The sequence below is a fragment of the Nannobrachium achirus genome (genome assembly GCF_963921795.1).
Source record: "Nannobrachium achirus genome assembly, chromosome: 22".
Classification (NCBI taxonomy): Eukaryota; Metazoa; Chordata; class Actinopteri; order Myctophiformes; family Myctophidae; genus Nannobrachium; species Nannobrachium achirus.
This window is the reverse complement of record NC_137829.1, coordinates 43,862,545-43,889,645: the sequence shown is the minus strand read 5'-3', so window position 1 is coordinate 43,889,645 and position 27,101 is coordinate 43,862,545. Positions and strand designations below refer to the sequence as shown.

The window sequence follows — 27,101 nt, the reverse complement described above, 5'->3', positions numbered from 1 at the left end:
ACGCTCTCTGCGGGAGATCTGCAGGGATCTGTGGCTCCACAGATGATCAAATCCCACCTCCTGTGCCGTGACGTGACGTGACACCCCCCCCCCCCCCTCGGCGCCTTGTGTCATCTTCTCTAGATCCGCTCCACAGATCACGATCAGGGGTTGTCGTGCGTTTTTGTTTTGTATCAATAGCCAGATTGACTCATTTGAAAAGCTCGGTGCTTGATGATGTATGAGACCGACGTGTCTGTTTGGTTGTTTGGTGTTAATGAAGTCCGACATGCTGCGCCCGCCGCAGTCGTGATCAGTATTCCGATCAGAGCTGCTAAATTAACACATTTTTTTCCCCCTCTCCTGATTAGAATTGCGGCAGCGGCTGTGGTTCCGCCAGCAGCAAGCAGCACCTCCTCCCTGGTGCTTCTCCTCCTGACAAAATAAAAGCAAGCAGGGATGGGACGATAAGCGATATTATCGTATATCGTGATAAAAAACACTCACGATAATCGCATCGCGGAGATTTTATTTATCGTGATATCCTGATATATGTCATGCACTGGGATCAATTCACCTTTTATTTGCCGAGCTGCATATCTGGTACCACTTAAACCCTCTATAATGGTAAAAGGTACTTATAATATACGTACTTGATACTGTCTTTTTTTCACTCTCTATAAAATGTCTATGCCAAAAAATAGCCGATCTACAAGCTCACAACGCGTCGCGACTCGCGACGCCTTGTGAGCTTGTCGATCTGCAATTTTTTTTGGCAAATATTCTGACCCAGGATAATGGATTTTGATTATCGCGATAATATCGTAAATCACGATTTCTTCGCGGCGCGTTGTGAGCTTGTAGATCTGCAATTTTTTTTGGCAAATGTTTCGCCCAGGATAATGGATTTTGATTATCGCGATAATATCGTAAATCGTGGTTTCTTTTGTCACAATAATCGTGATATGAAAGTTTCATATCGTACCATCCCTGCATGCGAGTGGAGACTTGTACGGAGAGCAGCACTCAGACTTCACCTCCCCCGCACAATTTTCCACACTCTCCCCCCCCCCCCCCCCTTCTTTAGATATTCTGTCGGCTTGCTGCCGCATAAACCAAAAGTGATGTCTTTGCCACCTGAGTGTTTGTGGATCTTAGTTTGCATATAATACCATGATTGTGTGTGTGTGTGTGTGTGTGTGTGTGTGTGTGTGTGTGTGCGTGTGCGTGTGTCTGTGTGTGTGAATCCAAATGAAATATTTTATGGACCACTGGACCTATTAATTGTCCCCCAGGTGTTATCTTTGCTGACGCCCAATCTTTTAGAGACGACCCGCTGATTTCCCCCTCTTCCCACCTCCTTCCTCCCTCTTCCATTTCTCCCTCCGTTCTTTGTCTTCTCTCTCTCTCTCTCTCTCTCTCTCTCTCTCTCTCTCTCTCTCTCTCTCTCTCGCTCTGCAAGGTGTCGTCGGTCTTGGCGTAATTAGCAGAAACTATTAAGGAGTCTGTAGACCTGTTGGCTCTCTTAATAAATGTACTATCATGTGACATAAAGATTGGTAGTACTTTCAAGTAACTCTGGGGTAATTATGTGGGCACTTAACCACTTAAACCAGTGGTTTTCAACCCTCTTCATATCAAGATCCATTATTTATTCAGCATTTGGAACCACCATGTGATGACAGTTAGCCTCTCAGACCCAAAACGTAGAAGATTTGGTTATCGTTGGATAAGATCTTCCCCACAGTTCCATGCTGTGTTGATGTTTGTACCATAGGAGAGATAACAGGCAAATGTTGCTCAAAATAACAATTCTTCCACATTCTCTAATTGTGTAGACCTAAATTAGCTGTTGGACAGGTTCCGAAAGGAGCTACTTGTAAATTAAGTAATGCAGATTTAAAGGAGCTATAGTCAACTTTTTCTTGAAAAACGGATGCTATAATAAAAATAATGTTTTGAAAATATTTTATAAAAAAATATGCTTGATATATGTGTTTCTATTCAAAAATGACCACAAAAAGCGTAAAATAATGATAAAATAAACCTTTTGGCCATTGTCAGACACTTTGTTTACATTCTAGTCTATAGACTAGGATGTAAACAAAGTGTCAGCCCTACAATGAAAAAGTTGATTATAGCTCCTTTAACAATAATGTAATAGAGATCTCTAAGGGTCCATTTGGTTACCAACTCTCCATCATTTGGCTGGAACCCCCCCTCAGGGACCACTGGTGGTCCCTGGACCACTGGTTGAGAACCACTGACTTGAGAATCCTTCGCCGAAAATAGACGATCCACAAGCTCATAGCCCGTTGCAATGCCTTGTGGACCTGGTAGATCAGCTATTTTCGCAGAACGTTTACCTAATATGGGACGCTAGTGCTCATGCTGTTAACCCACTTAGAACGGGTACACATTATTGTATATCATTATTTTATGCTTTAACTATTGAAAAATAACAGATATACAAGCTCACAGCGCGGCACCGAGTGCCGCGCTGCGAGCTTGTAGATCTGCTATTTTTGAATGTTTCTATGTTTCTGTGTCAGCAATCTGGCCAGCCATCGTCAAAGAAAAGGTCCTTTTCACTTAAATGGAGCTCAGTTAGTCTGTTCTTGAGAGATTACTATGTCAATGGTTTTCATGTGAAGGACCCCCAAAAGTATGTGTATTTGGCCCACGGACCCCATCTCAAAATATCTAGTTCCAGGAACCCCCAGAAGCAAAATTTTAGTTACAAACGTTCGCTTTGAAAATACATATATTCAAAGATTTGCACACATTTTCACGACTTTTTCAAAAATAGCAGATCTACAAGCTCGCATTGCGGCACTCGGTGCCACGCTGCGAGCTTGTAGATCTGCTATTTTTCACTGGTTAAAGCAGTCAATAATTCTAGGCCTTAGCACTTCTGGCGTTTTGAGTTTGTAATCTTTGTTCATCTTTGTTCTCACTAACTGCATGCATGCATGGCGTGCCAAAGTGTTACAACGTGCACACTGTAATGAACTAACTAATCACTGAACGGCCAAAGGCAAACCTGTCCCCAGTCTTATTAGCGTAGCTGTTGTATTCTTCTAATGTGTATTAATTTACAAACATACAAAATGATTTACAAAATATACCTCCAAGTGTACTTTACTATTAACCACTTGAACCCCAGCATCCGCGTTCTGGAGGTAACCTGTCGTTATTTTGACATGTGCATTATTTCCGGCGTCCCATTGATCCGACTGGCCCAATTATAACTAAGCCTATTCCTAACCCTAACCTCGGCTATAACGGTCAGAATAATGGGAAGCTCACAGGCTTGTTGTAGACTGGGGAAAACTTAACCCTCAAGTTTAAAATGATACTAAATATATATATTTTTTCGACAGGATCTTTTACAAGGCTCCCTCAAATGTATCACAATGTATACGATACCTCTGAAAAGGCATATCGAGGAGACATTGTATACTCTCAGTGATAATTATCACCATATCGCCCACCCCTACTACCAAATCTGCCCGTCTTTTAGCTCCCTCCTCCAGCTGGAATCCAGCCTTCAACCGCCAACCAGCGGGGGTCGTAATCGACCGACCACCGTAGCCATTTTTATCATTTCAACAAATAAGCCAAACTTAACTGCTTGACATGAATAAAACTTAGATATCTGAGAGGCACTCTGAGCTAACGCGGACCGGTTTGCGTAGGCAGATGGGCGGGCGCGGCGAATCTCTCCGCGAGTCTCTGGCCAATAGCATGTGTTCTCCTCCCCCCGCCCCCCTCTGCTCCTCTGCTCAGCGCAGAGAACGCTGCTGCGCCATGACGTCAACACATTCGGTGCGACGCTCTCTGCACTTTCTGCAACAGTGATCATAACGCGATCATCCCAGGCTTCTTTATCTTCCGATCGCCAAAAGAAGCCTGGGTTTCCGAGGCTATCTGAGAGGTTACATGTGCTTTTATATGTACAGTACTTCCTGGTTTTCATAGTGTGGGCAGGGGGAGACGGACCGGCCGACCGACAGTACAGTACATACAGTGAAGTACAGAGGTGCGCTGTGACGTCATCAACAATATTAGAGATGAGCCTGATTTATCGTTTTTGTTTGCGTGTCATCACAGCTTCAAGTAAATGTAGCGTTAGCATCCATACATGTAGTGAACCCCAATTTTCAAAGTCTCAGGGCACCCCATAAATATTTTTTTTTTATTTCACTCCCAGCACCTGATATTTATAGCATATCATCGTTGTCGGGTGGAAACCTTGTATGTCCAAAACCGTTTATTTTGTATTTATCATCTATAAAATGTACAAAACAAGTGAAAACAGCAGATCTACAAGCACACAACGCCTCGCGTTGCGACGTGTGTGCTTGTAGATCGGCTGTTTTCACTAGTTTTGTGCGACGGTCTTGTATGATGAAGCAGGGCTTTGCTTTACCAAAAGACATACACAATTACACACAACAATTACATCACCCGGACGTGCTGTGTGTCTCGTTGACTTCCTGTTTAGCGGCTGCACAAAAATGCTGTTTTCTCCGGATTCTCTTCCTTTTTTCATTTTTTTCTCAAAACGGCAGCCTCTTCTACATGCCGTAACACAAACACTGTGGCTTAGAAATGATAAAAAACGGTCCTGACTGAAAGAAAAGATTTTCGCGAAATAAACAGGACATACTCGGATTACATTTACTCGGATTACTTTTCTCGCCAGTACTCTCGCCGGTAGGTAAAATGACGCGTTGCCATGGGCACCAGCAAATTAAGACGTCAAAACCACGTGGGCGTCCGATGTGTTAACTGCTTGACATGAATAAAAATAAGCATGTGTCTATTTGATTTGTTTTGAAGTAAACTAAGTAAAAACCTCCTTCTTAACGACAGGAATCTGCATGGGAAGCGTCCGGCGGACTACGCGGTGACTCCGGAGATGCAGGCCGTGTTCCACACCGTCTCTGAAGGACCCGACCCGGCCGGCACGGCGATCACTCCCCCAGCCTCGGTGAGGGCCACACGGGAATTAGAATGGTGTACGGTGCAAGATTAAAACCCATTTAGAACGGGTACACGTTATTGTGTATCATTATTTTATGCTTTAACTATTGAAAAAGAGCAGATATAGAGCTGCTATTTTGTTTTTATCGTGAAAATTTGAATTTTGACCCGATTCTATAAGTGTCTTTTGAACCCTTCTAAGATTTTTTGAAAAACCCTATGTTTCTACCCTATGCCTTGCATGGTTTCCTCCGCCACCGGTGTATGAATGTGTGCGTCAATGGGTGAATGTAATGCACAATCTCTGTAAAGCGCTTTGGATAAAAGCGCTATATAAATGCACCATTTACATTTACCATTTTCTATTTTCAGCAATCTGGCCAGCCATCGTCCTTTTCACTTAACTGGAGCTCAGTTTGTCTGTTCTTGAGAGACTACAATGTCAGTGGTTCTCCAACCTTTTCATGTCAAAGACCCCCAAAATGATATGTATTTGGCCACAGACCCCCCATCTCAAAATATTTAGTTCCAGGGACCACCCAGAAGCAAAATTTGAGTTGCAAACGTTCGCTTTGAAAATACATATATTCAAAGATTTGCACACATTTTCACGACTTTTTCAAAAATAGCAGATCTACAAGCTCGCGGCGAGCTTGTATATCTGCTATTTTTCAATAGCTAAAGCATTCAATAATTCTAGGCCTAAATGGGTTAAACGGACATGAAGTCAGATTTGACCTCGACCCCACTGTAGTAGAAAACATGAGCCTGAAACTAAATGATGCATGCATTCATAAAGCACAGTGTCGACTCGCCAATGTGCCGTGCGCTGGGTCCCCGAGGAGATGAACCCTTCTCGTTGGGGTACAACACAATTTTAATGAGTAACCATTGCTTAAAAAAAAGACCAACCTAGTTTTTTTTCTCTCTTTGACGTCTCTTTCCTCCAGAGTACAAGACGTTTCATTATGTGAGGGCATGGAAGAGCGCATCCTATTTTTGAGCGGTGGTAGACCGCTCCTATACGTGGCTGTGCGTGTGTCTGTAGCCTTTTTCCTCAGCGTTTCGCCATAGCAAAACGTGTGTGTGTGTAGCATACCGCTCCATAGAGTGACTGTGCGTGTGTCTGTAGCCTTTTTCCTCAGCGTTTTGCCATAGCAAAACGTGTGTGTGTGTGTAGCATAGCCTGTACATCCTAGACTCAAATCCTAGTCTGAAGACGTTATGCAAGCACGACCACTGCTCACTTCACATTGGGTGTGATTTTTTTTTTTTTACCCTGTGCTATTTTATTGTGTGCTGTTCTAGCTGAGCAGCGGGGTGGCAAGAAGGGAGGAGCAGGTGGTGCTTCTGGCCAGCAAACTGTCCCGAGCCCAGCAGAACCAAGTGGCCAAACTGGGCCAGTTGCTAGGAGGGAAAAAGGCAGAGGCTTTCTCCAGCTCAGGTAGGATTTATTTGACAATTTAGGCATTTACAGGGTTCCCACGGTCATGAAATTCCTGAAAATATTTTGAAATTAGAAAAATATTTTTCCAGTACTGGAAAAGTTTTGGAATTTATCAAGGGTCCTGGAAGGTCCTGGAAAAAATAGCTATGCAACGTCTTTGGTTATTGATTTTGTTAATACCTTTGAAATGACAAATGAAACATTGGCCAAATTGTCAAATATTAGAGGCAGAAATTGTGAAAATAGCAGATCTACATGCTCACAACGCCTCACGTTGCGAGGCGTTGTGAGCATGTAGATCGGCTATTTTCACAATAAAACCGTGTTATACAAAATTCCTCAACTCTTAGTGCTCGTCAGGGTGCCGGGGTCCCCAGTTCACATACAGTATGATTATTTCGGGGGTCACGGCCTGAAAAGGTTGAGAACCACTGGCATACACTACCTGTCTTTAGGCATTGCACATAGGAGTAAGCGACTCGTTATTGAGCTGAATTATTGTTATATAGTCCTGGAAATCGGGTTAAATATTCTGGAAAGGTTTTGGAAATGTTTTGGAAATTAATTGGTAAAGATGTGTGGGAACCCTGATTTAGGCATTTAGCAGACGCTCTCAACGAGTGCGAGCATGAACCCTTGTGAACAAACAAGGTAAATAGTCACATAAGTCAGTGGTTCTCAACCTTGTCAGGCCGCGACCCCCAAAATAATCATATTCTAACTGGGGACCCCCCCCCCCCCCCCACACACACACACACCCTGACAAGCACGAAGAGTTGAGGCATTACATTTTGTATAACACGGTTCTAGTGTGAAAATATCAGGTCTACATGCTATTTTCACAATTTCTGCCTATAATATTTGACAATTTGGTCAATGTTTAATTTGATGGAGGCATTCAAAAGTCCTTAAATTGTCACTTTAGAAATGTGCAGATACCCTCTATAGACTTAAACTTTATGTTGGTTTGTTGACAGTTGAGTGAGAAAACAATGCTGCACATTAAGTTAATTATTATATTCAAAGATTTGCACACATTTTCATGACTTTTTCAAAAATAGCAGATCTACAAGCTCGCAGCGCGGCACTCGCGCTGTGAGCTTGTATATCTGCTATTTTTCACTGGTTAAAGCATTCAATAATTCTAGGCCTAAATGGGTTAAAGTTTTACCAGCTACATTTGACCTTTTTTGTGTTAATAAAACAACGAAGAAGAGCGAACCTCCAGATGGTAGCAACTTAAGGATTATCACTCAACACAGAAACACAGCAGTAACTAGCGAGAGCTTTCATAGCTCCGTATGTCATTCTGATCGAGTAGCCGAGGTGGCAGCTTCTTCACTGTTGCCTAGTAATGGCTGGGATAGAACAGCAGAATGCAAAAGTAATTGAAGCGATTCCTCATAAGCCGTTTGCAAGCACTGTCAGAGTGACGAACAAACCGTAATGGAAAATAGAAGTGTTTCTCTCCAACCCGTCTCCAAAGTCTGACCGGAGGGGATTGAATGAAGTTGACGCGTTCGGAAAATCACTCGCACGTTGAACTTAAGGCGAGGCGAATCCACACTTGACGCGCTACGCACGGATCTTTTCGCCCCCGGAGATATAATTATAGTCATTTCGTAGTTGTCAGCCACCGTGGCTTTGTTGACTGAAGAGGCTATAAGCCTGTGCTTAATTTTTGATTAACTCTCAAATACCTGGAACGCGCCCGAGTCGCGTTAGATTTTAACCACTTTAACCGTTATTTTAACTTTAGAAAAATAGCAGATATACAAGCTCACAGCGCGGCACCGAGTGCCGCGCTGCGAGCTTGTAGATCTGCTATTTTTGAAAAATCGTGAAAATGAGTGCAAGTCTTTGAATATCTTTGACCCGATCTTTGACCCGACTTCTAAATCCTTCCTCTAAATCATGCTGTTCTCAAAAGATTTCATGTCAAGGACCCCCAAAATTACAGGTATTTGGCCACGGACCCCCATCTCAAAATACGTTGTTCCAGGGACTACCCAGAAGCAAATATTTGATTTACAAATGTTCGCTTTTAACTCATTGAGTGCCAATCCCGAACTAGTTCGGCTTTATTAGCGTATCGTAGTGTGCCGATCCCGAACAAGTTCGGCTTTTAAAAAAAAAAAAAAAAAAAAAAAAAAAAAATTTTTTTTTTTTTTTTGAAAACAATTTTTTTGAATTTTTTTTTTTTTTTTTTGGACCCCATCAAATCTGGTGAACATGATTTCAATCGCGATTTTGCATGTTCCACCCCCATACAACCCCATCTAACATACAGGGCAGCCATTTTTGTTTACATTACATGTAAAACATAATGGCGATTATCTCAAGAATGCCTGAACGGATTTCCAATCGGATTTTTTTGTCTGAAAGCTGTGAACAAACTGCACAAATCCACTCCAATGCAATCCAGGATTGCATTGGATTTTTTAGAGCTCATTCTTCTCTGTTTTTTTCCCATGCATGAGGTGTGCAAGGTTTAATCATGGCTAAGTTGACGAAAATAAGGCTTCTAAAATGCTTGGTAGCCAATAGCTAACTTCAAGCTAACTTCATCCTCTTCCTGTACATGCACAAAGGAAAGTGTCCTTTCCTTTGTAAAAAAAGTCATGGCTCCAGGGCTTGGGCATGCATTACCAGCATATCTCTATTATTCTCTGGTCACTGGGCGCCCTCTAGTGGTGATAGGCTGGCACTCAATGAGTTAAGTAGATATATTCAAAGACTTGTAAAATAAATCATGATTTTTCAAAAATAGCAGATCTACAAGCTCGCAGCGCGGCACTCGGTGCCGCGCTGTGAGCTTGTATATCTGCTATTTTTCAATTGTTAAAGCAGTCAATAATCCTAGGCCTAAATGGGTTAACTCATAATTCTGTGTCTTTGTCTCGGTCTCTTATGAATTAGGCGGGTTTCTCAGACTTGCATAACATCGCAGTCGATCAGAACAAAGGCTTTTCAACACAAACAAAGGACTCTCTGTTTCTTTCCAGTACTGCCCCTCCCAAATAAAAAAATACAAAATAAAATAAAAAGTGTTATGTCTGTTTTTGAACAAGTGAGGGATAATGAAATGTCATAGTCTTTCCCACCTGAGGTTTGATGTTGAATGCAATGATTTGTTCCTTTTCATTTCGTCGTTGTCGGGTGAAAACCTTGTATGTCCATAACCGTTTGTTTTGCATTTATCATAATAAAACGATTTAACTAGTGAAAACAGCCGATCTACAAGCACACAACGCCTCGCGCCGCGAGGCGTTGTGTGCTTGTAGATCTGCTGTTTTCACTGCTTTTGTGCGACGGCCTTGAATGATGATGCAGGGCTTTACTTTGCGAAAGAACGTACACATTTGAAACTTGGAGATACGAGGTTTCCACCCGACAACGACGATATGCTTGTGCCTAACCAGGCTACTGGAGCTCTATTAGTACCCATCCAGTATGCTACTTTACTGTGTCCTGTATTCTCTTCCCCCAGTGAGCCATGTTGTGGTACCAGAGGGACCCATGCCCACCACCCTGTCCACCCTCCTGGGTGTGCTCGCTGGCTGCTGGGTGCTCCGATATAGCTGTGAGTATGTGCAGAGCTCTCGCCTGGGGGGGTCTGTCTGTGTGTGAATGATGAATTCAAATAGGGTATCAGACTGTATTACTGCTCAACCTCCTAGGCTACTGTATGTGATGCTGCAATATATCCCAGAAACGGCTTGCGAAAAAAGTATATTTACTTGCATGCCTTTTTATTTATAGAAGGCCCCTGCAGATAACGGCTAATAACCTCAGTACTCTAATGTCTTAGCCATTACGCTTTTTGTGATGTTATGCCATTAAGCTACACAGGCCCACAACTCTTAACACTCGTGTTCACCAAGTAATGATAAGTGTTGATAAGATACATTCTCTGTCATGGAACGGCTGGGGAATATTACCAAAGAATCCTATTTTCTGAAGAAATGTACTCAAACTAGTTCTACCAAAGGTTCTACACCCACCTGGGTATGTGTTAAAAATGAAGGGGTATTTTTTTTATATATATACAGTATATTATATTTACTGTATCTCAAAGTTTCAAAATAGTATGTTCTTTCGTAAATTAAAGCCCTACTTCATCATATAGATAGATAGATAGATAGATAGATAGATAGATAGATAGATAGATAGATAGATACCTTTATTATCCCACAGGGGAAATTCCGTTGCCCAGAGGCAGCACAGCAGTTAAGGTTACAAGTTACAGAGAAGTAAGAAAAAGAAAAAGAGTACTGTAGTGTACAGTCCAAAGAGCAAGCACAAAAAAGATAAATAAAACAAAGTGTCGAAAGCTATTGCAAAAAAAAGAAGAAGAATATATACATAAAGTGACCACGAAACATTCAACACTCATAAGTGGCACGTCACACACACAAAGAAGCTATACTCAAAGCATAACTTAACAAACAGTGCCAAACAAAAGAGTGCACATAACAGTCACTGCTAGTCAATGCAGTCATGCAACACAAGTATCACACCGCCATATCAACACCACAATAATACACAGTACAACCAACACAACCCAATAGTGCAGGGCCAGAAAAAAAGTGACCAAAGTCAGTGCAAATAAGTCAAGAATATATATATATATTTTTTTCCTTTTTAAAGCAATAATGGGAGCCACAGCAAGACGCCACAACAACCCTCTCAGGGAAAAGTATGTTAGAGGTCAGAGTCGGTACAACTTTTGTTCCAGTAGTGCAAGGTAACAGTTGTCCTAGGTAATCCTATTAGGCCTTGGCAAGCGACCATCATGAGTCTCGTTGTATTGCTTGAGAGCGACCGGCACAAAGGACTTTCCAAGTCTTTCGCACCTCCGTCCTGGGTAACGGAAACGGTTGTTTCCTCTCATACTCCAGTAACTAAAGATCTCAGGGTAGAGGGGATGGGAGGAGTTCTCCAAGATGGCGACCAGCTTCCTAGCTGTACGCACCCTGGCTATTTCCTCCACCCCCTGTAAGGAGGACCCAATGACAGAGCCCGCCTTCCTCACCAGTCTGTTGAGGTTGGCAGTGTCGCCCGCTCTGTTCTTGCCCCCCCAGCAAGATATTCCAAAAAAGAGAACACTAGCCATAACTGTCTAGTAGAACATCTGAAGCATCTTGTTGCACACACCAAACGATCTCAGTCTTCTCAGGAGGAACAGCCTGCTCTTCCCCTTGCTGAGGATCGCCTCAGCGTTGTCAGACCAGGCCAAAGAGCTGTTCAGGTGCATTCCAAGGAATCTGTAGTTGTCCACAAACTCCACCACCTCTCCGTTTATGGTGCTAGGCACCGGGGGAACACGATTAGTCGTACGGAAGTCCACGACCATCTCCTTGGTCTTGCTTAAGCATTAAGCCAGAGATGCTTGGCCTCCACTGCACAAAGTCCTTCACCACACCATCATGCTCAGACGTGTTTTCACCAGAGATCTGGCTGACCACCACGGTATCATCTGAGAACTTCTGTAGTTGTCAGGTCTTGGGTTGAAGCGGAAATCAGAAGTGTAGAGAGTGAACAGGAAAGGAGAGAGTACAGTACCCTGCGGTGCACCCGTATCGCTCACCAGCTCATCAGATCTACAGTTATGCAGCCTCACGTACTGCGGTCTGCCCGAGAGGTAGTCCGTAATCCATGCAACCATGCAAAATGTGTTGCACAAAATTAGTGAAAATAGATCTACAAGCACACAGCGCCTCGCCCATATCAAAATATTTAGTGCTGGGGACCACCCCGAAGCAACATTTGAGTTACAAACGTTCGCTTTGAAAATACATATATTCAAAGATTTGCACACATTTTCTGCTGCGAGCTTGTAGATCTGCTATTTTTTACTGGTTAAAGCATTCAATAATTCTAGGCCTAAATTTTAAACGCTGCTGCTAGCTGTGGAACAGTACGATGGATTCTAGTTGGCTCTGGAACGCCGTCATTTCACCAAGTGAGTGATGACATTGGGAGTGACCACCAGTGACACACACTACGGAGTCAAAGTTGGCATCAATTATCGTCTCTGGAAGGTTGAATCCTTGGGCCGCACCGTGACTCACCCTCTGTTGACGTCACCAAACAAATCCCATCGCTCCCGTTTGTCTTGTGTACTGCAGCTGCTGTACCAGCAGCAACACTACTGTCATACACAACCTCAGTGGCCCGCTCCACATACTGTATATCTGCATGACTCTCTCCGTACACTTGGTTGAAATTCGATACGATACGGTAGTTTGTATATTCCTCTTCTTGGTCCGTGATGGCCAAATAAATATCAGTTTTGTGGGTCCTTCACATGAAAAGGTTTGAGAACCACTGACATAGTAGTCTCTCAAGAACAGACTAACTGAGCTCCAGTTAAGTGAAAAGGACCTTTTCTTTGACGACGGCTGGCCAGATTGCTGACATAGAAACATAGGGTTTTCTAAAAATCAAAAGACACTTATAGAATCGGGTCAAAATTCTAAATTTCACGATTTTTCAAAAATAGCAGATCTACAAGCACGCAGCGCGGCACTCGGTGCCGCGCTGTGAGCTTGTATATCTGCTTTTTTTCAATAGTTAAAGCATAAAATAATGATACACAATAAATGTGTACCCGTTCTGAATGGGTAATGTGTGCAACGCGACCCGCTCCACAACGGCCCGCTCCACATACTGTATATCTGCATGACTCTCTCCGTACACTTGGTTCCAATCGATACGACGCGGTAGTTTGTATATTCCTCTTCTTGGTTCAGATCGATATGACACAGTAGTATGTACAGCAGGGGTGCCCACACTTTTTTGACTCAAGGGCTACTTTTAAAATGGCCAGCTCGACATGATCTACCCACACAATAAAGATGTAGTACCTGAGGTGGCTTGCTTTGAATAGGGGCACTGGCGTTACATATAAGACAAACACACTTGAAATGGGAAATAGTGGGGGAAAAGGTCTTCTTCTCATTCTGTATGGAAGTGGTATGTTTTGGGGGTTCTTTGTAATGCTACTGACTCTTGAAAACAAAGCATTGCATTGGGTGGTCTGCTTACTTTAGAAGCCATTTATGTCAATCAATCAGTCACTTTAATTCAAGTGACAGATGTGACAGAATTGTTCATAAATAATTTTCTTTATATTTGAATTATATATTTTTAGGGCATGTCATGTGGTCTACCTGCACAGCCTTTGTGATCTACTGGTAGATCACAATCTACCTTTTGGGCACCCCTGATGTACAGTATATTCCTCTTCTCCGTCAAAAGTATCCTATCTCTGCTGTCGGGCATAGACTTTTCAGGAAATGGAGAAAAAATAAATCATGTTTTTAGTGCACAATACCTCATCAAAGTTGGTACGGTGACTTTATACATTGTCAGATAATGTGTCTTGAAATATTATCATCACTTTACCCAAATCCAGCTCAAGTTTTTGACCGTTAATGTGGAGATGGGTATTTAGCCCCTCATTAATTAAAAAATAAAAATAAATAAAAAACAAACACTCTTGACAGTAGCTACTATCCATCAGTTTTTTTTTTTTTTTATTATTATTTTGCAACAAAAAGTTTGTTTCTTTACATGCAGTAAATGTGCTATTCAGTCTAGCCTTGGCCAGCAATAAATGATCTAAACAAACATAACCAATACACATGGATTCAAGTTCCTGCCCAACACCATAGAGATGAGGGGTTTGAATTCTCCACGGTGCCCCGGATTTGCCGGCTGCTCCAATATATGGAGCCTTGGCCGGCTGCTGCACTATACTATAGTGCAGGGTTCCCCAATAGGCGGCTCGCGGGTCATTTGCGGCCCGTGGGGGACTACTGTCTGGCCCACACCAACCCCAGTAATAATGGTGGTATAAGAGCAGCAACAACACTGGTATATCGTCGTTGTCGGGTGGAAATCTCGTATCTCCAAATGTGTACGTTCTTTCGCAAATCATACATGGCCGTCGCACAAAAGTAGTGAAAACCGCCGATCTACAAGCACACAACGCCTCGCACCGCGAGGCCTTGTGTGCTTGTAGATCGGCTGTTTTCACTAGTTAAAATCATTTTTAAAATGATAAATGCAAAACGAACTGTTTTGGACACAAGATTTTCACCCGACAACGACGATATCTGAACTGTCACTGGAGTAGCGGGAACACCACCGTCGCACCCTGCAATGTTGTGGCCCTCGGCTTGGTACCCTAGACATAATTCGGCCCTTGGGGAAAACTAATTGGGGAACCCTGCTATAGTGGCTCCTATAGGCTGGTGGTGGTCAGGTTGTCTGTTTCAGTGGGGAGAGATGGTGTGTTCCTCCTCCGCATGCATTATGAAAAAAAAAAACATCACAAGGATGCAACTGGGACGTATCATCAGTGATGTAGCCTGGGGTCGACGGGTGTTTCGGGTCTCGCAACATCATACACCCTCGCCCAGGTGACCCAGCCGGGGTTGATCAAGTCCCGACTTACGTCCCAGTAGCTATCCACGATCAGTCCTATTAGGGAAAGACAGGGTCACTCAATGTGCTGCACCGGAACTACTCTGCCGGGATTGGGGGTACTATTCTGGTGCGTGGAAGAACTAGGCTCTATGGGTTGACTCCTGGCCGGGCTCCTCCTACGTCTCACCAGGTCCTCTCCTGCTCTCACCAGGTTCAGAACCTGTGCGTTGCACCAGACCCCAATCCAAACATTCCATTCAGCTGCTGCAGGTGGTTTGGCTGCAAGGGTTGGCTGGTGGTAGTACTGCAAGCTCCACCCTGGCAAGCTGGCGCTGCAGGCTCTGCTTGCGGCTTGAATGGCCCTCCTAAAGGCCTCACCGTGGATTTGTTGGGCTTCTTCCTCACAGAAGACACAGGCTGGGGCGCTAACCCAACCTGCTCCCGGGTGCCGTCTACATTCCGGCCATTACATCCTCTCGGTGAAACATCTCACTGTCAGGTGAACAGAAGCTCCTGGAAACTCCCGTTGTGTGTAGTAAGGAGACAAATGACTGTCTACACCGCCAGGGGCGTCACAAGGGGTAGGAAAGTGGGACTGAGTTACTAGGGCCCAAGGTGGAGGGGCCCTAGTAACTTTAGCTATTGAAAAATAGCAGATCTCACGGTGCCGCGCTGCGAGCTTGTAGATCAGCTATTTTTGAAAAGTCGTGAAAATGTGTGCAAATCTTTGAATATGTATTTATTTAAGCGAACTTTTGTAACTAAAATTTTGCTTCTGGGGGATGGTCCCTGGAACTAAATATTTTGAGATGGGGGTCCGTGGCCAAATTCATATCATTTTGGGGGTCCTTGACATGAAAAAGTTTGAGCATCACTGACATGGAAACATAGGTTTCTTGCACACATTTTCACATTTTTTTCTAAAATAGCAGATCTACAAGCTTGCAGCGCGGCACTCGGTGCCGCGCTGTGAGCTTGTATATCTGCTATTTTTCAATACTTAACATTCATGGGGGGCCCACAGTCAATCCTTGTACCCAGGGCCCAGAATTTGGTGTGACGCCCCTGTACACCGCCCCCACATGACCAACTGTAGAGGTTAGCGGTGACAGGAACTACACGTGATTGGGATTGTCAACGAAGAAAATACAAAATAAAAAGAGAGAAGCCTACTTATTTGCAGTTCCCACCACCCACTTCTTGGTTCGCATAAACAGGCTACTGGCTGGCACTTTTCATTCACAACACTGCTTAAACTGAACCTCAAAGCTCTCCACTCAGCCGCACCAGGTGACCATGAACATTGAATATTATTTTGCATGCTGTAGCAGGGGTATTTCAATGTATTCCATAGAAGGCAAGGACACTCCAAATTGACTATTTATTTCCACCCAATTGTGGAGCCCCTTAGTCTATGTGGTATAAATTTAAAGTACATAACAGACAGTCAATGAAGGGAGGACTGCATAGCGGGAAAGATTAATTCATAAGTTACAACATGATAACTATTTACAGAGATGTGAACTGAAATTTTAAGTACAAATGAGGTAAACCCAAAGTAATTAAACTTAACACAAGTAAAGCTGGTTGCACACTGCAGCGTTTTTCGGACCGAATATCGGAGTGAATTTCGGAGAACACAAATAAAAAAATCAACCTCACGTTATGTCAGTCACGTTTGCACACTGCCGCCCGTTTCGCGCACCACTCAGTCCCTTGCTCTCTCTATCTCCCTCTCTCTCCTTGCCCTGAAAAACGCATTTCGCAACGAAAAACGCAGCAGTGTGCAACCACCTTAAGTCCTAAAACCGAACTAAACCATACAGTCTCCTTCACCAAGGCCCCAAACATCCCGTTTTTTTCCCCGCACAAAGTCTTTCATGAGTCCAGCGTCCAAAGGTTGGTTTTGTGGGAGGAAACATTAGAGTGCCTACCATTCAGCTGTGGGTCCTCTCAGCTGCTGTCACCAATTGTTGTCTTTGTAGCCGGGCAGATAACAGAAATAATCGTTCACTTGCGGATACAAGCACCAAAATTGGCACACATACTCCTTAGGGATTGCTCTTTTCATAAAACCATCTGGCCAAATCAAATTTCAAGATGGCGGCCATTTTTCAAGATGGCCGCCATAAAATACCATAGACCTGTCCTATTTGAATGATCTTGGTGTCAAATCATACATTTTTCACTATGTAGAATCCAAATTTGGACCCATGGACTTACTCACTGGCTTCCTTGTACCACATATCAGTCCCGGAATCCTAATATTCTGCTAAATTAGAGGTTTGTGTTATGTCTGACTCGGATAAAATGGGTGGTAGTGTATATCTTAGTATTGTTAGAGGTTTATAGTGTGTGTGTGTGTGTGTGTGTGTGTGTGTGTGTGTGTGTGTGTGTGTGTGTGTGTGTGTGTGTGTGTGTGTGTGTGTGTGGTGGGGGGGGGGGGGTAATGTAGTAATGTAGTAACTCAACAGAGCGGATTTCAATGCACAGCGGCTGACGCGGCTAAAATGCATGGTAGATATAATAGCGCCGTGGGATCACTCTTTGTCTAGTCTATTCTTCGACCTTTTCGACTTGGGTAACCCTGCCAGGAGTACAGGAGTACAAGACTCCTGCCGACATAGCTCTGGGGGTCATGGAGACACGCAAACTGCCTCACCACGATAAGGTGATGATCCCGTCGAGGCAGGAGGTAGTTTTTTTTTTCTAGGGCCTAGGCAGTATAGTACAATAGTATAGTAGGCCTATACTACAACGCTTCTAAACCTCGCACCTGCAGCTGCACAGTGCCGTGCAGGTCAGACCAAAGTGGTAGCATTTGCATCGACTGCAGCATTCCAACTTGCATCCACACTTGGTCAGCTGCTGGCAACTCTCTGCAATGGGTGGGAGCTCAGTCCAATCAATCTGCCACAGATCTCCTTTCTTGGTCCAGCCCCAGTTGTCAGGAGTCTGCATTTCTGGTTGACATACTGTTGACTGACTCCAGATGCAGGCCGCTTGATAGGAAGCGTGCTTCACATGTTGCTTCAGTGCTGCTTGCGTTGGAGGAATGGCTTCGTATGGCCTCTGCTTCCGAGCAAACAAGTCCAACCTCGCATCATTGACACCTTCAGCTGTGCTGGATCGGTCGTACATCGTGACCACAAACTTCTCCAAGGTTTTCAGGTCTTCATCATCCACTACAGGTGGGTAATGGCTGAGTTTGCTGAAGACACCAGAAGCCTCATCACAAACATTCCAGGTTTGCCACGCAGACTTCTTCCCCTTTACGCGGAATGCTGAAACAACATCGCAGCCAGTGAAGGCATGGAAGAAGAGCATCCCTTTGCTCTTTTCTGCAAGAGTGCAACACAGGTCATGAACAGAATCCACTTTAAGTTCTGTCTTTGGCCAAAGGCAACCCACTGCCCAGCCCTGAGGCTCATAGGGCAGGAGTCTATGTCCTGTTTCTGTGAGGCTGCTTGATGTACATTAAGTACCCCTAGTGGACATGATAATAGTTTGTCACAGGGACATACCCCAATCCAGCCTTTGATGCTGAGGTCATAGATTCAAGATGTATGACAAGGTCCATATATGGAGTTCCCTGATGTCTTCAATATTAAGCCCATATCTAACAGGACTTCATATGGGAATGCCCATATATGGAGGCCACATTGGCCACATACCACACTAACAGAATCCATATATGGCCAAGACAGATGGCCAAGACAGCCCATATCTGTGTGACTGGTTCTACAGACAGGGATCTCCATGTATGGGCATAAAAGGGTATGTTGTCAGTTGTCATGGACATCATAGTACTTTCACATAACAAATAACTGAGTAAGCATGTTTGGGCTCTCACAGCATATCTCCATATACAGTACATGGACCTCCATATATGGGTACCAAGGGGTCTCCATATATGGGTAAACAGCCGTTTGGATGGCCCCCTGTAGTAACGCTGAGGACACCTGGGGGTCCCGGACCCTGTGGAAGACCCCTGGTATTAGCTACAGAGCCCAGGTACAGGTACAAAAGCTTTTATGCTTCAAGTATGATCTAATTGTTCTGGAGCAGGAGCAGAGCAAGGACTGTACTGAGATAGGCTCAGGGGTCATTCCGGGGGTCCCAGGTGAGGAGAGACCCCCACCAAAAGTCATAAAGGTTATTCTGGCTGCTTCAAAAGTGCAATATATGAACTTAGAATGTTTTAAAACCTTCAAAACAACTCTAATATTATGAGAATTGGACATTAACTGGGTGACATACTGTTCTGCGAGGTCCTAACATAGATGACCCCCCAGAAAGGGGGCTGGGGTCAGGAAAATCTGACACCCATCATTTTCTGACAGTTTGGTCCCTATAAAAGCCAAAGCAGTAAAAAAATACATTTTAGCAAAGAAATCCTTAGAAGTACACTTCTTATCACACTAGGTAGTAACTCCGAGGACCCCCAGGGGTCCCGAAGCCCCTGTGGAAGACCCCTGGTATTTGTTACTACTTTTTTTTTGTTTTCAGAAAAAAAGTTATGATCTAATATGACATTGTTCTGGAGCAGGAGTAGAGCGAGTACTGAGAAAGGCTCAGGGGTCCATCTGGGGGGGTCCCAGGTGAGGAAAGACCCCAACCAAAAGTCAGAAAGCTTATTCTGGCTGCTTCAAAAGTGTAATAAATGAACTCAGAATGTTTTAAAACCTACAAAACAACCCTAATATTAAGAAAATTGGACATTAACTGGCTGGCGTACTGTTCTGGCATGCAGGTCCCAAACTAGATGACCCCCAGAAAGGGGGTGGGGGTCCGGAAAAGTTGACACCCATCATTTTCTCATAGTTTGGACTCTATAGAACCAGGATCTGCAAAAAGATCAATTTTAGCACAAAAATCCTACGGGAGCTGTTTTTTGGACGCATCGCACCACACTATTAGCAGAATATTAAGATTCCGGGACTGATATATGGTACAAGGAAGCCATTGAGTAAGTCCATGGGTCCAAATTTGGATTCTACATAGTGATAAATGTATGATTTGACACCAAAATTATTCAAATAGGACAAGTCTATGGGATTTTATTGCGGAATGCAAGATTACTGTATATTCAATGGCGGCCATCATGAAAATTGGCCGCCATCTTGATTTTTTTTTGGGCCAGATGGTTTTCTGAAAAGAGCAATGCCTAAGGAGTATGTGTGCCAATTTTGGTGCTTGTATCCGCAAGTGAACGATTCACCTGTAATATGCACTTTATCTGCCTCGCTATTGTAGGACTCTGCTAGCTCTGCTCCAGCCAAACCCACAGTAGAGGCCTGCAACGGGAGCGCACTCCCGCGGGACCTGCAGGACCCGTCGCCATATATTTTGCGGCGCGGGCGATATTTTAATCACCGCGGGCGGGGACATGCGGTCAACATTTTGCGGCGGGCGCCGCAAAATCCCGCAATAAGCTTATATCTATACTTTAGCAAGATGTGAATATGTAGGGAATGTAATTTCGCCTGCTGAGCCTGAGGACAACGCATGCACCTACAGTACGTGGACTTTCTCTTTCTCTCTCTCTCGCTCTAAATCCCCCTCCCTCCCTCTCTCGTCTGTTAACGGCTAACCGGTGGGCAGATATTTGCGGCGGCATTGTCACTCACTATTTAGCCTAAATAACAACCATTTATTATAATATAGTCCCATCGCCTATAAACACTTTACCTCTGTTAACAACCTCACAAATGCTCCTCTCTCGCGCATACTAGTCCTGTTGGATTTCAATGGATAAGATACAAACGTCAATGTGCCTTCTTTAGCAAGTCAAGATGTGAAGAGAACCCCTGAGGACAACGCACCCACATTGATACCGTAAGCCTACGTGGACTGGAGTCTCTCTTTCTCTCCGCCAAGTTCTCTCTCTCTCTCTCGCCTCTCGCTCTCTCCCTCCGTGCCGTGGCTCCGTCGTCGAATTTTCTGCGGGCGGTCAAAAATGAAATCATTGCGGGGGCAGGTGGGAGTGTTCAGAAATGATGCGGGAGCGCGATTAAAAAATCTGTCCCGCGCAGACCTCTAACCCACAGCTCATGGAAGCATCCGCAGGGTCCAGCTGGGAGTAGGGATGGGACGATAATCGCTATTATCGTCCCATCGTAAATCACAATTATTTTGATCATGACGTGACATTTTCATATCGTCCCATCCCTAGCTGGGAGCACCAATTCCCCTCAGACAGAAACTAAAGCTTCCAATCTCCCCCCCATGCAGAAAGCTGCCAGTGTCAATCAGCCAGTTAACCCGGTCTCTCCCTGTCCAACAACCAAGACACAGCAATACAAAGTATACAAAATAATGCCAAATAATATATCTAAAAATACAAAATAAATACTCTGGGCCATAACTCCAATATATTCCATTAACATTACCATGTTTTACTGTAACTATGGTTGAATCTCACCGGTCAGAAATGTATGGTCTTAATTGTGGGAAACAATTCTGGATCTGGATCTACAATAGTAATGCAATGCACAATATTAGTCTATTCATGTTGATTACTTTTCGAGAGGCAGTGCCAGGATTGTTGTACTTTTTTCTGTTTTGTACTCATTTATGGAGTTGACTTTACTCATTATATTCTAGAGACCATCTGCTGTTTAAAATATGCATTATGCAAGGATGGGTGTTTTCACTTATTTGTAAGCGGAAAGCTTCTGTCAAATGAGTGAATTGAAACAGACAAGACTTGTTGTGTATAAAGACCATATACAGTACCTCCCATCACATTCATTAATATCAAATCACATAATAAAACTATCCAGCATTTGTAGTGTCACACCAATCAGGAAATGTATAGTAAAGGGAATGTGGGACCTCTTGATAGGCTGTGTAATCCATGCATGTAAAACACACAGCTAATGTCTTACACCATCTTGTGAAGCCATGTTATAAAAGAACTTGAAGTGTTTAAAAAAAATGTGCACTCCTACATGATTAATGAACAAGCTGGGATCTGAGCATACAGACATGGTCATCACCAGATCAGTGTAAGGTAAAGCTCATTTACTCTAGTACCGTACTTGTACAGTATGTAACATTTTCAGGTATTTTTACTTTAACTGGAATTTTTCCAATTTTCAGTACTTTTACTTCTACTCCACTACATCTCAGAGGAAAATATTGTACTTTTACGCCACTACAATTATTTGAAAACTTGAGTTACTTTAGCTTACTTTGTAGATTTTGATTACTAGTAAGACACCTGAGGGTGCGACCTCAGGGTGACATGAGACCTCGCCCTAAAGGGCGAGGTCGCGCCAATTCTTGCATCTGGCCAACCACAGCGTTTCTCTGACGATTCTAGTTGTTGTCATTCTGGGGGGAGTTTGTTCATGTTTTTGTGAGGGTATCAACCCTAGGAGACACGGGGAGAACATGCAAACTCCACACAGAAACGCCCTATCGCCCACACCCTAGGTGGGGTTGGCGATAGGGCCTTTCTGTGTGGAGTTTTCCTAAACATGGAGATGTGGTACAGAATGACTCATATATGGGCATAAAAAGTATGTCATGTGACATCACTTCCTGTACAGACAGTCAGACAGACAGCCATTGACTCCGGCCTAACAATGGCTACTGTCTATGACAGTAGTCCCATATGACATGATGGACTGGACTATCTCCATATATAGTGTTCTCCACATCTCCATGTTTAGGCCAAACAGGTTTGCTCCATTTCTCCATGTATAGGTCCAAATGCCCAACGTTGAGCTTGACAACGAAACGTTCTTAACACAGCCGCCCCCATATTTACGTTAGAAAATAAGTTAAATTCTAAGAACGTTTCGAGTACCGGTTTGATACAAGAGCGAATAAGCGCTACACTTCTGGAATCCTGTGCGTCGACTTATAGTCGGATCCAGGCCTAATAACTTTATATGGCCGCCCCGTTGTTACATTTTCTTTTCTCTAGGTCGATGGACATTCTTTCATAGGTGATCTAAGTCCAGCCGCCCCGTATCAGAGGAGGATACCGCACATTGTACCTCATCCACCCTTTCTTCTCTCTCCTTTTGGTATCTTTATCCTCCTCCTCCTTTTTTTCTCTTTTATTCTTCTCTTTTTTTGTCTTTCTTAGTCTTGTGTATCCTTCTCTTTTTGTTTGGTCTTTCTTAGTCTTGTGTATCCTTCTCTTTTTGTTTTGTCTTTCTTAGTCTTGTGTAGCCGCCCCATACAGGAAGTGATGTCACGACTCACTGACATCACACTGACATCACTTCCTGTACAGAATACACTCAAGTGACAAGGTTTTTCAGTGTAGATGCGACCTTCGGTCGCAATTATTACAAAACATATATGAACCATTTCAGCCCTATATACATTTTTGGCCATTTGAAAATAGCTGATCTACAAGCTCACAATGTGCCGCAATGTGAGCTTGTACAGTAGATCTGCTAGTTTAAGTTATTTAAAGTTTAATTTTATTTTACTTAAGTAAAACATTCAAGTACTTTTTCCACCACTGCACCAGATTCAGAGCGGTTAAAGGCAGTCCGGTGTTCCTGAGGCTAAAGGTCCGTACACATAGAGGGCGAATTGGCGAATAGCGAATTAGCGTATTATTCGCCTTTTGTTTAAAACCTTATAAAGTCAATGGAAGCATCCACACCAAACGCGAATTTCGAAAAAGCGAAAAGGCGTCTGTTTTTTATTCGCCCTTGTGTCGAATTTAGCGAACGTTCAAAGGCGAATTCCCCTCTCTCTCTGTATCAAAGTAAGCTCACTCGACCCTATTTCAAGAGAGAGAGAGAGAATGGTGGAGGGACCTTCACGTTGCATTGAGGCCAAGGGGAACGGTGTTTTTCTCCTTTTCCGTGTCTCTCTGTGTGGCAGCGTGGCTGCTTGGAAAAAGTAGCCTACTCGAATAATACTGGTAAAAGCATGGTATGTTTTAGGCTAATTTATAACTGCAAAAAGACTAATGTTTTAAAATACATCGCTGGGTATTAAATACAAAAGGATCCGAAGTGTAGTGGAGTAGAAGGAAAGTACTGGAAATTGGACTCATCTACAAGTAGAGGCTACTCAAGTAAATGCACTTTTAGTTACTTTCCACCAGCTGCTGCGGGGACCTGCCAATATGCAGGGACACGGGCGGAGGAGGAACGGTAAACTGCTGCAGCGGGTCGGGGACCCGTGTTTAACGGGCGGAGACGGGCGGAATATAATTATAAATGTGCGGGGACGGGGACGGGCGGTGCGCGACTAAACACAGGCGGGTGACTTTTTACTGTGAAAATCAGACAACTGTTTCTGCCTAAAACAACGTCACAAGAGCGCACAGTGAGCAGCAGGACAGAACCACGGCATGCAGTCACACACTTGTCGGCTGGAGCGCATACAGTCACAGTGAGGCAGCAGCCTGCACACAACTGAATAACTGACTTGCCTGCAATCATCCAACTTTCACAACCACATCCATTGCTGCGCTCAGAAAGGTGCTTGATATCCACGTGATTCCACGACTATTAGGAGTTCGGATCCCTGTTTTATTATCGCCAACTGGGTCCGGTTTGGTTTAGATTATCTCGGGCTGTTTATCATAACAGTAGCCTAAACAGTGACAAGCGAACCAAGACAGACCGCGCCAGTGGAGTTCCCTCTTTCAGCGGTGATTGTGAAAAGCTGGACATATGCTTCGCCGTATGACGGTGCGTGTCGAGCATAGCAGACATGCAAGCTCACAAAGCTGCAAGTTCCGACATGTTGTGAGCTTGTAGCTCTGATATGTTCAATGCGCGACACCATCGTATGACAAATACAACTGCACACATCAGCGTAGGCAGAAGGCATCAGCAGCAACAAGCTGTCATGACAGTGTCAGATCATGATACAATTTTAAATGATTATGATTGGTTTTAAAGGTCATTCTACTTTATCCAAATAATAATATTAATGATAGGCTTATAACAGCATTTTCCGACAGCGACGGCGTGCAGGGACAATCAACTATGGAGTGAAAATAGAATGGGATGCCATAGTACGCACGCACGGCTGTAGGCTATTTAACATACTTTATTGCACGTAATCACGGGTAACGGGGCGGGCGACGGGTCCTTTTTTTGACGGGCGGGTGGATCTGGTTTTGATTTTTTATATAATCACGGGTAGGGGCGGTCCACGGATCTGATTAATGACGGGCGGGGCGGGCGCGGGTTGTCAAAATTGGACCCGTGCAGGACTCAACGCTCTGCTCCCCTCTTATTATAACTCTACTGTATGTCTGCTCCCCTTCCCCTCTCTCTCTGGCCAAATGCACTGCATGCAGAGAGGCGATATACGAAGAGCGCACTGTCTCGCAAATAGGGAGCGCGTATAGGCTAAAAAACAGCAGTTCACCACTTCCGTCACTTTCTCTGATGGTCCGTGCAGTTAAGTAATCTCTACTCCTTTGAAGTTTCAATTGGCCACTTAGGTACATTGTGTAGCTTAATTGATGGGCCATCATCAACTTTGTCTGATCTATTTACCAGCTGGGAGATAGATCAGACGCACTCCGTGCCCCGTATACAATGCGCCTGGCGCCTGGCGTTTCGCACGCACAAGTAGGCCTATTTTCACGACAGCAGGTTTAGAAAATAATATATGCTTTACATTTCAAGTAGGGTATATATAGGCCTACAGTATATGCCCATAAACATAGCCAGACCGTTTTTGGAGACAATATAGGCCTTCGTGCGCAACTGCGCATATGGACAGCCACGGGCGTCTGACAAAATAGAACCAACCAATTTGACATTGTGTGACAGTCTGTGATGCGTTGAGAGCTTTTGTTTTCGATGACTGATCAGTCATCGAAAACATTGTGCGGCCGGGGGTCCATTTCCCCGTCCGTTCTCCTCTCTCCTTTCTCCTGTGGCTACAGGCAGATATCACCCCCTCGTATTTAGGCGAATTAAGCGAATATTATAGGCATATTCGCGTCGCTTTTTGGTGTGTATGGAAAAAGGCGAATCGCGAATTCTTCGCCTTTTTGGTTCGCTTATTCACGTCGCTTTCGCTAATTCGCCGGTGAGGACATACCTTAAGAGTCCATTCTCATGTTTATTGTCATGTCACAAGTTTACAAATTGTTACAAAATAGATAATCTTGAGATTAGAGAGAAGAAAAAAAGAAAACGTCAGTTACCCCATTTAGGACGGTAGCAACATACATTTTTGTAATCTTTGAATGAATATTTTAAGTTTTTCAGAAAACTTTCAGGATTTAGAAGGCATTTTTAGAGTCGGCCTCGGGTCTAAATGGGTTAACAAACATCAATGTCAAGGAGCGTGTACTCGATAAATAAATAAAATAAAATGGAAATAAAAGTCAGAGTGCCTCAGTCTCCTGTGCAAGTATAGCAGCAGATATGAAATATTTATTAAGTTGGTGGCCCTAAAGTCCAACCTGGAATGAACTGTGGGGTGGGTCCACAGAAACTGCATTTTAACTCATTGAATGCCCTTTTCAAGATGGCCGCCAAGTACCAGGATGCCACATTCTTAAATTTCTAGTGCACGGATCACTTTTTAGTGCACGGATCGTGCACGCCCATGTACCATATATGCTCCATATGTGTAGTACTTTTTAACAGCTTTCAAACAAAAAATTCCGCTTGGAAATCCGTTCAGGCATTCATGAGATAGAAGCCTTCAAAGTCAGACAAAACAAACACTGCCACCTTCCTAAATTTCTAGTGCACGGATCAATTTTTAGTGCACGGATCGTGCACGCCCATGCCTAGATCATGCACCATATGTGTAGTACTTTTTAACAGCTTTCAAACAAAAAAATCCGCTTGGAAATCCGTTCAGGCATTCATGAGATACAAGCCTTCAAAGTCAGACAAAACAGCCATTTTTGACATTTTGAAAGATGTGTTTGTTATGGGGCTAAACATGCAATTTTGCAATTGCGATCATGCCTAATACATTTGAGGCATTTTTAGATTTTTTTTTTTTTCTTTTTATTTTTTTTTTCAAAATGGCTTCCAACTCGGGAAACTCAGGCTGTGGCAGCCTGGGACTACTGTAATAACTCGGGAAACTCGGGCCTTGGCAGTCAATGAGTTAATTGTATTTTGTTTACATACAGAATTGTAACATTTTGACATATGTTGATCTAATTGTGCACTAGGAATCAAACGCATCAAACTTCAACCTACAGTGCTACATGCATTTGTTCTTGATTTATGTCATTTTGACTTTGACCTTGACATTCACGACCCTAAAGTTCATCATGTCA

General features: G+C 43.7%; 1 protein-coding gene across 1 annotated transcript in view; it reads left to right on the top strand.

Moving 5' to 3' along the window:
- Nucleotides 1-27,101, top strand: part of bard1 (BRCA1 associated RING domain 1) — a gene marked incomplete at its 5' end in the record, with an annotated part of 78,523 nt that overhangs the window by 36,307 nt on the left and 15,115 nt on the right. The window contains 3 exons of the mRNA XM_080752912.1: nucleotides 4,858-4,975; nucleotides 6,277-6,412; nucleotides 9,906-9,998. Coding sequence (XP_080609038.1) covers nucleotides 4,858-4,975; nucleotides 6,277-6,412; nucleotides 9,906-9,998 — 347 coding nt within the window. The remainder of the gene's footprint in view (nucleotides 1-4,857; nucleotides 4,976-6,276; nucleotides 6,413-9,905; nucleotides 9,999-27,101) is intronic.